Here is an 11,433-nt window from a genome sequence, read left to right on the forward strand (position 1 = left end):
CCCAGGAGGGCTCACGTCTGGGCTGCGGGCCAGGCTCCCGTTAGGGACATGTGCGAGGCAACCCATCAGTGTTTCCCTCTCTTCCTTACCACTCTCTCCAAAAATAAATAAATAAAATTGTTAAAAATAAATATATAAATATGTAACTCTTGAACATAATGTTGGAGTGGAGAAATGGCTATAGCAGCCTCACATAAATTACTTTAATAAACATTATCACAATATTAAGAAGGCAAGGTAAACAAATAGCTTAAGTATTTTATTCATTTGCAACTAAGCTTGTTAACACTATATAATGAAAATGTACAAAGAATAACGTTGCAGTTTTTGGTTAGATTTAAGTCAAAGACATTCATTAATAAGGAAACTTCCAATGTGAATACTCCAGAAATTTCTCTACACCATCTGATCAGAACTGTCTCTGAATATTACCTTACTTGTATTGGCATACATTTGAATTACACTCAGAATTTTTCAAAATAAGCTGTAATTAAAAAAACTATTCTATATTCAAACTAAAACAATTTTAATAGAACTTTTCTTTCCAAAAACAACAATAAATGAAACAAGGCATTTTGTAAAATGTGGTCCTGAACAAGTCACAGTAAAAAATAAATGTATACTTAACTTCCACCTCCTCAAAACAGAGGCTACTTTCTGTTCCTCAGCCTTGGAATCAAGGTGAAGAACAGTCTGTAAGCAACTTCAGGCAAGGGGTTGCCAAAACAAAGCTCAAGCAGTTGAACATGGACACCTCTTAAAAGAATTCGGGAGAACCTGACCAAAGGATCCAAGTCTATTGGTAGTAACTGACACGGAGGTGAAGTGGCTCCCCCCAAGTAGCAGTGCCAACAGGGTCTGGCCCAGCCCTGAGCTCACCTGTTCTATGCTCCCACGCAAACCCTGGTGATGCTCCTGCTGCTCCAGGAGAGACTTATTTCCAGAGGTTCAGTGTCCAGGGAGCTCTTCGGGTGAATGAGGTGAGCACAGACTCCACATGAGTATTTTAAGGCTTGGAGTCAAAGTATCTGACACGGCTAGGCAGAGTCCATGTATCAATCGGCCTGTCTTCAGTTCATTCTAATTCCTCACCGTGTATTTACTGACCTAGGGCCATAGACCTTTGCTTTTTCATCATAATCACATCTAATATCCAGCCTAATGTATGATTCATATTCTGTGCCTGGAAACAGTCCCTGTACTTAACAGTAATAACCTACACATAAAACAACCCACTGTTACAACTTATATGGTTACAAAACATTACTGATCTTCTACAGACCAAGCAAATATTTTTAACCATAATTGTCGTGCATCAAATTCACAGCCAGAATCCCCAAGATCAAAGAAATTTGCACAATACAAATAATAACTTAAAATGCGCGCGCGCACACACACACACACATATACACACTCTCATACACACACTTCTTACGGAACTGTGCTTGGGGAAACTCCATTTGTTGAGTGCCACTGAGGGCATATTTTGCTAAACTGCTGCTTCGGTATTTTGTTTGGAAAATCTATCACAGTAGGGCACAGCTGTTTATTGGATGAGCAGAAAAGAAATATATGCTTGTGGCAACCAGAAAGTTTTAAGGTCTTTCAAGTTGTATAAAATGGACCTGCAGAAACTTTTTAAGTGTTCTCAGGATGCAAAGTTGGAGCTGAAATGTGATATCAAACCAGTTGCAAAAAGTGCACAGCAGCCATCTCTTGAGGTCAAACCTGGTATCCAGATATGCAAGAAAGCTTCAGGACACGTCTATAAATTAGGGATAAAAAACAAGAGTGTAAGAACACGAAAAAGTAGTGTTGTGCTTTTAAAATAACAACTAACAGTAAATGTGATAAACTGCATGGAGGATAGGAGTCATCACTTAAAAGGTCCTAAATTCTGAAGAATTTAAGAAACCTGACTTGGTTCAGTCTAGAGATATAGTTATAATTTACGATTTGAGTAACTGGTAATTGTAATATGTTTAGTATTAAGAAATTCCAACCACACTCTTGATAAGTTAGCCTAAGGAATCAACTCTCATAAATTAACAATTGAAACTACCTTTCCAGGATGAAAAGCTAGGTAATAAATATATTTCAATGGACACTTGGCAATACTTACAGCTTGTGGGCCTTGTCCCATATCGTCGCATAATCTGATCATGTGTGAATTTCACAAAAGACTCATATTGTTCTGTAAGGGAAAAGACAGCATATACTATCACTGGAAACTCTCCTCCAGTTTTTCAAGAATGAAGTGTCACACCTAACTTTCCAGTTTAAATTATCCACTCTCAGATCCTCCTTATAACTACCAGTCACTCTGATATTACTTACTACCTCTTAGTTCTCAGAGCCAAATCCCTGGCTCCTAGATTTGATCACTGATCATCTATAACATAACATTTTCCTTCACAATCTTTCTCAAGCTATAACTCCATCCTCTACTAATAATGGCATCCCAAAACAGACAGATATGGTCTCTTTCTCAAGCTATAACTCCATCCTCTACTAATAATGGCATCCCAAAACAGACAGATATGGTCACTACTACAAGCCAGCAACTATTTGGGCATCTCCTACAGAACATGGAGCGTGAGGCTCCTCAACCGCATTCAATCCTTGCTATAGAAACGTCAACAGACATGGAGTGAAAAAGGTGGGATGGTTAGAAAGCTAGAAAATTCCATACTGCCTAACTGTAGACTGTTCCACAGAAATCTGTTCTAAAGGGAAACTCAGCTGAAAGAAGATAATCTGATGTCTGTGAACACAGAAGTGACTTACAGATAACTGATCTGAACAATCCTGGGGCAGTGTTAGGAGAGGGAAATAAGAGTTTTTTATAATCTACATTATTAGATGTAAAGAAATCCATTTAATTTTGTTGCTAACCCAACAGTTTTCAACTTAAAGCAAAACTATTAACACTCTGAGGCACCACATGGTGTGGGTCACCAAATTAGGAAAACAGTACTGTTACTGGAAGGAGTTGTGGCCTAAAACATCTCTGATCGCAATTATCATCCTCTTTCACTAAACAGGTACTTTCTACTTCTAATTCAGATCCCTTCCTTTGGGAAGGCTCTACCCTGCCACCATGAATCACTCCCTTTGTTCTTGCCTGAGCTGTGCTTTCCAAATTTTAATGTACCTCCCAAGTCACAGACGACTGACTTCTTACACACACCGACTCCCACCAGGATGTCTGAGTATGTTCACTATAGCACACAACCCCCCCACCATCTGTTGATGGTCAGCACTATCCCAACCACTGTTTACAGGCCCCCTATCCCAAATAGCCTACTCGAAATGCCTTTGTTCATATGAAAAATTCTCAGAAGAAAACTTGGTTTATCTTATTTCAGAAATGTAAATGAAAAGTCCTTCCATGTAATATATAAATGTTTACAATCACCAAAGGAAATAACATTCACAACTCATTAAACTTTGCATGATGTCCTACTTCTAAATTACTATTTACTTAACTGGGGTTAATCCGTAGCCACTACCTCCGCCTACCTGCTAGTTTAGTATTGAGGATTTGCTCATACTCCTCCCGAATTTTATCTTCATAGTCTTTTAAGAGACGTTCACATATTATTCCAACTTGTCGGAGAGTAAAGGTGGGCTGGTCCTTCTTCATCCAGGAGGAACCTGGCAAAAAGACAAATCTAGTTTACATACTAAATTCTAGTTCTAAGGTTCAGAATTAGTACCTTCATGCAAACAGTACCAGAATATAAAAATTGTATATAAAAATGGCATTTTCCACTAATTTACATGGAATATTTTAACAAAATTTTGAGTTTCTGACATTTGTTTTACAAAGCAAAGGCACATCCCATAAATTGGGAAGGATATGTATGCAGGTGTGCTAGCTGGTCTGCATAAAAAAATTGTTAGCCCTGGCTGGTGTAGCTCAGTGGATTGAGCACGGGCCTGTGAACCACACAATCGCGGTTTGATTCCCGGTCAGGGCACATGCCTGGGTTGCAGGCCAGTTCCCAGTAGGGGACACACGAGAGGCAACCGTATATTGATATTTCTCTCCTTCTCTCCTTCCCTTCCCCTCTAAAGATAAATAAATAAAAAAATCTAAAAACAAACAAAACATCAAAAAATAGTTCTGATGCCCTAACAGCCAGAGCCCATACTCAATGCAGAGCCCATACTCAATGCTGGTAAATGACAAAAATAACAAGTTTAAAGCTGATATAGAGCCTCTTGTCTGGATTAGGAAAAGTAGATTCACAGCACAAGAGCTACTCAGACCCTTGAAGACCAACCAGATCTAGGTTTAACCAAGGTTGTGCATCATAATTATCTGTGGGATTCACAAAATATATATACATGTTCTGATTTAATTCTGGAGTAGGGCTTCTGACTCAGAGTTCCACAGGTGATTCTGACAAGAAAAGAAGTTGGACAGGAGACCAACTGACTGGCCCAACATAAAAAATTGTTAGCAAAATCACTAAATATGAATGAGGGAGACAATTAGTCACTACCCATCTCTCCTTGATTCCTTTAGAATCTAGGTCAAGAAGAGTGAAATGTTCCTAAGATAATAGTTAGGAACCAAAATATCCACTGGAATGCCAGACAACATGGAAATCGACGTGCTGATCATGGTAACAGCAGCAGCTCCATTGGAGGTCCAGTCCTCAGTTGTTTTTCAAAGCACAGTCTGGAATCTGTTTCTTTGGCCCTCTTAGTCTATAAACTACTCAATGGCCTGAAACACATCAATTTTTGCTTAAACCCAATTTTTTTCTCTACAAATGAAACTTGACCAAAACATCTGGCCAATTATAATTTGTAACTGTTTCTCTACCCATAACATATTAATTCAAAATTACTAAAATCTCAAGAGGAAATTGAGACTTGTTAGCTATAATCATTGAAAGTTTATCACTTATGCACATGCAAGAGCAATTAAAAAGGGCGTTGTTTCAGAGTCAAAACTTTTGAGTTATAAAAAAACAATTTGAGCCCTGACTAGTGTAGCTCAGTGGACTAAGCACTAGCCTGCAGATCAAAAGGTTGCAGGTTTGAATCCCAGTGAGGGCACAGGCCTAAGTTGCAGGCCAGGTCCCCAGTTGGAGGCGTGAGAGAGGCTGTTTCTCTCACACATTTCTCTCCCTTTCTTTCTCCCTCCTTTTCCCCCTCTAAAAATAAATAAAATCTTTATGAGTTAAAAGAAATTATTTGAGGTGAAACTGACGTAAAGTGAACAATCCAGTCACATTTACCATAGTTGCAATGCTGTACAGCCACCATCTTGATTGAGCTTCAAAGTATTTATACTACTCCAAAGTAACACCTCTTACCCATTAAGAGCCCCCCTGCCCTACCCCCACCCCATCTCCTAGCCCACAACAATTTGTGTTCTATAAAAAGACAATCTTTCATCAAGGTAATTTTTGATTCTCAGAACTATTAAGAAGTAGAATATTTTGTGAGGAAACAAACTACTGTTGAAGGACAGAGTTCGCCAGCACTGGAGATGTGTAAGCATTGGCCTACTGATTATTCGCAGGGATATGGCAGGCAAGACTGGTGGCTGAACTATGTGACCAGGAAGATTCACTTCAACCCTGAGGTTCTATCTGAGCACATCCTCCCTCATCACCTGTCAGTATTATAGAGCAACGCTGTCACACAACTTTCTGCAATGATAAAAATGTCCTACAGTTGTTCTATGTGGCTACTAAGCACTTTAAATGTGGTTACTGCATGCACCTGGGAAACTGCCAATCAAATCAAAGGTCTTTGCTGATTTCGCGATTCTACGGTTTCAATAGTATTTATAATGCATACAATTTACCACTTTTATTACCTTAGATGAAATTGATTCTAAATTAGGAAACCGTCATTTTAAGTACTATTTACAAACTCTTAAATGTTTGTGCAAATTAAAGCACACTTACCTGGAGAACTAGGTGCTGTGAGTGCTGAGGAGTGAGGCTGACTTTCTGAAGTGCAAGCTTCATTTTGATTAAGAACAACTTCTAAATGTCTCCACTTCTGATAACGACTATATTCTTGTTTTATGTTCTGAAAAATTTGCTCTAAAGAAAAAAGAAACACACCTGAGCATTCACTTTGATTTCTTCAAATTTCTTGTCCTTTCTCCATGTTACAAATATTAACCAGAAAAATATTCATACAGAATAATATTCCTCCTATAACCCCCAAAGTGTGCCCTCTTGTTGTCATTATTTCAACAATGTGTAGAATAACAACTATTTTGACATAAGCCACTCCGAGGAAATTCCCTTTGCTTTCCTGTGACAATAAAGACCAGACCTGCTGTTTGCTATAGGATTAATTAGTAAAACACACAGGGGGGAAAAATCCTACACTTAAGAGAGAGATATATTTTTTAAAATCTCTTTTAAATGGCAATTTCACAAACTAGGGTACTAGGAGTCTCTTACCACCTGTTTGGGACTCAACATCTTTAGGGAAGAGGAAGGCAAAAACCATTATTTCCACAGCCAGGGGAAGACATGAAATTTATTGCTTGGAATTCATGAACAGTACTACATAGAAAAGAACTTTCTGATTCTATAAGAGGCAATATTTGGTAGGATTCAGAGTGCCATTCTGAGTTGAGGTAATAATAAACCAAATTTAACACTATTAAAAGGAGTCCAGGACACATAAACTACTAACCACCTTGAAGTATATTCCTAGAGACAACACAGAATCTGGAAGGATGTGATTTTTATGTGTTTTGTGGCAGAATATATACATTCACTTTCCAGATAATAAAGCCTCGATACTTATCAAAAAAACAAAACAACAAAAACCCCCACTAAAACAAAACAAAAAACACACAAACCCCAAACAAACAAAAACCCCAGAAAATTTTATCACCCCCCAACTCACATTCCAATGTACACTTTGCTATAGCTGTATTTTTTTAAATAGGGGGTGGTGGTGTTAACAATGCCATTTTGCTTCTTCCTAGCTGTGTGACTATGACCTTGGGAAGTCATGCAGGATCTTCAGCCTAGTTCTTTAATATAAATGTTAAATGCCTGCCCAATAAAGTTGTGAGAATCAGAATCAAAGATACTAATACTGTAACAGCCCTGGCTGGTATGGCTCAGTGGACTGAGTGCCTGCCTACAAACCAAAAGATTGCTGATTCAATTCCCAATCAGGGCAATGCCTGGTCTGTGGGCCAGGTCCTCTGTCAGGGGGATGCAAGAGGCAAGTGACCGATGTTTCTCCACTCCTCTCTCTCTCTAAAAAATAAAAAAAAAAAACTCTTAAAAAAATGCCATAACAAGTGATGGTACAGCCCAGGAACTGACATATACTCAAAAGTAGCTCTGTACATGGCTAAATTCTGTAACACTCAGCCTAAACATTGGAACAATGTAGTATTTGGCAAAGCTTTCTTTTAAGAATGCTATGAACTTCATATTTTAGATCCCTGAATTCATGAAGTCTTTGTTTCATCTTTAAAATATATTCTCCAAGCACACACTTGGCCAGATTCAACATAAGGTTGTAAGCAACTGCAAAAACTTGAAACAAGAAAGAACAAGTATGAGAACAAGTCTTTGATAAACCTCTAAGTGCCTCCTGTATGGCAAAGTGAAGAAATGGAAAGTAAGGTATAACTTTGAGGCTGGTACAAGGACTAGCAAGTCCAAGAATCTAAACATGGTATACACAGGAGAAAAATAAGGAAGCAGATGTGAAATTCTTCTCATGAAGGCCACATAAAACAAAGGCATTTTTAAAAATGAAAATGCAAATTTCTTTTTAACAGTGGATAATTTTAATCTCTGCCTCCAATTATTTGAGGTTGTGCTTCTAGGTTTTATCAGACTAAGTCCATTATTTTTCCAGTTCCAGCTCCCACTACAACCTAGTTGCATTAAACAATCCTGTCCTTAACGTGTGGGTTTTCTGTCCTTCACTCAAGCAATTCTGCTTTGCTTAAAATGGGGCTGTCTCTCTTTCCAACATTTAAGACCCAGCTAAAATGATACCTCATTCTGATCTAGTCATGATCACTTAATTGCTTTGCATCTAGACTCACTCCATGTTTACAAACATCTCCCTGAGGTCAGTAACCCCTTTTCATCTCTGGCATCCATCCACCTCACGCATTTAAGCAATAAAAGACTTAATTTTATAGGCCTTTTCTACAAAAAGTGCTATGACATCTTTTTTTTTAAGTGAAGCAAAAACACATTTTCTGACCATTTCTGAGAGAACTTTACAACCCTTGAGATAACTAGGATGTAACAGAGTGAAATCACTGATTTTTATATTCACTTTTCTATTAGTTGGCCTTATTCTTTCTACTTGTGTAACAACTAATATTTCCTCTCATTCTTCCTTTTTAACCCAGAAGGCATCTTTCATAAGCCAAAGCATTAAATAATGAATCACTCATACTTCGTTTCTTTCATGACAGAACCATATTCCAATAAGCATTAAAGAACATAACAAATATCAATCTTTACAAGTGAACATTTAAACAAAATAATTTAACCAAAAAATGACCAAGGTGCTAGTTTGCATGATTTATGCAAAGGATAAATTTTAAGATTAAAAAAAAACAAACAAACAGTGGCTTCCATTATGGCACTGTGCCACATTCAGGCTTCCAAATACATTTAGTAATCACTTACGAATTTGCTGTAATACAAACGACAATAAAATTAGTCTAGAGATTATTATTAGAAGAAACAATACAGTTACTTAATACCCATCAGACAGGGTAAGTATTAATTTTATTTTGCTGAAGAAAAGACCCAGAAAGATTATGTGACTATTCCTGCATAGCTTGGGGCGGGGCGGGGAATCACTTTAAGTGAGCGCCAACACCCTCTGCCCTTGAAGGGCTCTTCACAAAGAACTTTTGCAAACATTAAGTGGTCAAGGAATTTAAAGTCAAATAGAGTTCCTCAAGGGCATGGTTAGTCAGGTAATGGATGGGAGACTGACTGCATCTGGATTAGCAAATAGGAGGGGAAAGCATCAGGTTGGAAGGCAAGAATACGGCCAGGTGGGGCCGAGGAAAATGGAGCAAAGGCATGGGTAAAAAATGTATGCAAGACTGACTAGGTGAGATACGGTTATAGTTGGTAAGTCCTTCAAATGCCAGCACTGAGAGATGAACATGAGTCTAGGAGAGCTTGCCTGGCAAACGCAAAAACACTAGTGCCAAAGGCTGTGGGCCTGAAATCTGTATTGTGGATTTGCAAAGAAGGAAATAAAGCCCAAAGACATTGGTAACTGAAAGGGAGTATAAAGAAACAATGATTTTAAGGCCATTCCAAAGTTTTGCTTATGTTTGAAAAGTAGGAAAAAACACACAAAGAAATGACTTACCAAAGTCCAGTTTTGAGACCTCCCCCATTTCCGGGAGCCTTTTAAAACTACCAAATATTAATTCTGATGCATTTTCCCCTCAACGCTCCAAACAATGGTTAGTTTTTTTTTTTAACTTTATGTCACACCAGCCTTCCCCTTTCCTTGACCGATGTCCTTATTGAAGGCGAGTCTGTCTGCTACGGATAGCTGAATTCCTGCTTTCGGAACCCCTGTATGTTTAAGGATTCTCAAATTCTAGCTAACGGCCCACCGACTTCAAGCCATATATGGTACAAGACAATAGCCATACAATAAAAGAACACGGCCAGTCCCTTAGAATTAGTCAGGTTGAAATAGGACTCCATGACTTTCTGCGGCGGCCTCCGGTCCCTCAAGGCTTCTGTAATCAGGTCTTCCTACAAGCTACAGTATAGTGCGGAACAGCACACACTCAGGCCCCTTCCCAGTAATCAGCCCCCAACCCCCAACCTCAAGGCTGGGTTCGTGAGTAGAATCCAATTTTCCAGGGCCCACCGATTTACAGGGAGGTTCAGTGCAGGCCCAGGCAGCAGAGGCAGGAGGGGCTGGGGCGACGCGGAGGGCCCGGAGCGGTCAAGGATATTCCCATTTTCCTCTAGTTGCCCATCCCTCCAGGCTCGCCAGCTCCAGGAAAACCGAAAACCGATACTGTGACCCCACTACCTCTCCCGGATGTTTCCCTTTCCCGGAAGCGACCAGGCCCGGCGGCTCCAGTTCCCTTTTCGCAGGGCAAAGAAGGGGTCCGTGGGTAAATGAGCCTAGCGTCCATAACCCTTCCCCCCATTCCCACCCCCACCCCCAAATGCCAGGGCCTGGCTTCCTGCCAAGCCCGCAGCGTCGGTTACCCGGAGTTGGAAAGCGCCGCTCACTGCCAGGTGGTACAGGCTGCTGCAGAGTCGGCGGTGGGGTCTGCATCTGAAGCGGCGTTGGCTCGACGTCCGGGGGCCTGAGGCCCGGAGTGGGGCCGGGCAGAGGGGTGCAGCGCCGCCGCTTCGGGGAACTCGGGCTCAGCAGCGCTGCCTCGAACTCCATGGGCCGCTTCAACGTCGCCCCACACGCCATGCCGCCAACCAGCCAGGGACCAGGAACGGACGCGGTGGAAGTTACCGTCCAACCTCCGGCTCCCCAGCGGAGCTCTCAAGCCAAGCCGGCTCCAATGGCGCCTCCAGCACCCGGCAGCGGCCCTGGCCCCACCTCCTGTGACGTCACGGACCTGGTCACCGTTCAGCGAGGGGGGGAAGCCGGAAGAAGGCCACTCTTTGAGGTCCACCAGCAGCAGTCCGGCCCGCGGCGCCCCCTACTGAAGAAATGGAATGGCCTGGGCGGAGAATTTGGTCACCAAGCAACCAAGGGTGGGCCCCCGCCTCCGCCCCTCCCAGGGTTCCATTCCCCCCACCCCTTCCCGTCGCTCGCGGGTGGCCCTTTAGGTTTTCGCACCTGCGCGGCCGGTCGTGGGGGAGGGGAGAGCTTGGAGGGGTGTTCTCGGAGCGGATTGTTGAGAGGCCGAGGGGGTCGTTCGCTGTTTCTGGGTCCCATAACCTCCTTTTACCTAGTTCTAGTCCCAGTGATAAAAGAGAGGATGATTCTGAAAGATCCTCAAGGGCATTTCCCTGACTCCAGGAAGTCTCAATGTAAACATAACGTGAGATTTGAAAATGGATTTAAGGAAGTCTATCAATCCCATGGAAGGGCAAAATTGGGGGGGGATGGTTATATTTTAGGAGAGAAGACTCATACTCAGTTCATCAAAGGGGTCCGTTCCTCACAAATGTTAAAAACAAACCGAGAACAACCAACTGGTTTAAACCATTTAAGAATGGTGTCAGAGAGTTAAGAATTTCAGCTGATAGCTGATTTGCCAGTCTCCTCAGCTGGCGAATTCAGCTGACAAAAGCTGAATATCAAAAGCACCTGACAGTTCAGGTGCTTTTGATATTTTGAAAAAGTTAATCGGTGACAGGACAGTTCTACTTTTAGAAACTTTTCTGCGCCTGTGTATTACTGGGGAACAGGTCCAAGGAATCCGTGACACAAAAAAGGTCAAAA

General features: G+C 41.2%; 1 protein-coding gene across 1 annotated transcript; it reads right to left on the minus strand.

Moving 5' to 3' along the window:
• Positions 1-238: 238 nt before the first annotated feature.
• Positions 239-10,581, minus strand: AKIRIN1 (akirin 1). The gene is made up of 5 exons (XM_037032553.1): positions 10,233-10,581; positions 5,934-6,074; positions 3,523-3,657; positions 2,123-2,194; positions 239-1,765 (listed from the first exon to the last, which is right to left on the minus strand). Exons 1-5 carry the CDS (start codon positions 10,447-10,449, stop codon positions 1,755-1,757), a joined length of 576 nt encoding a protein of 191 aa, XP_036888448.1. The 5' UTR covers positions 10,450-10,581; the 3' UTR covers positions 239-1,754.
• Between the last annotated feature and the right edge of the window lie 852 nt (positions 10,582-11,433).

The sequence above is a fragment of the Sturnira hondurensis genome, unplaced genomic scaffold (genome assembly GCF_014824575.4).
Source record: "Sturnira hondurensis isolate 20B ecotype Veracruz unplaced genomic scaffold, ASM1482457v3 Scaffold0021490, whole genome shotgun sequence".
In the NCBI taxonomy this organism is placed as follows: Eukaryota; Metazoa; Chordata; class Mammalia; order Chiroptera; family Phyllostomidae; genus Sturnira; species Sturnira hondurensis.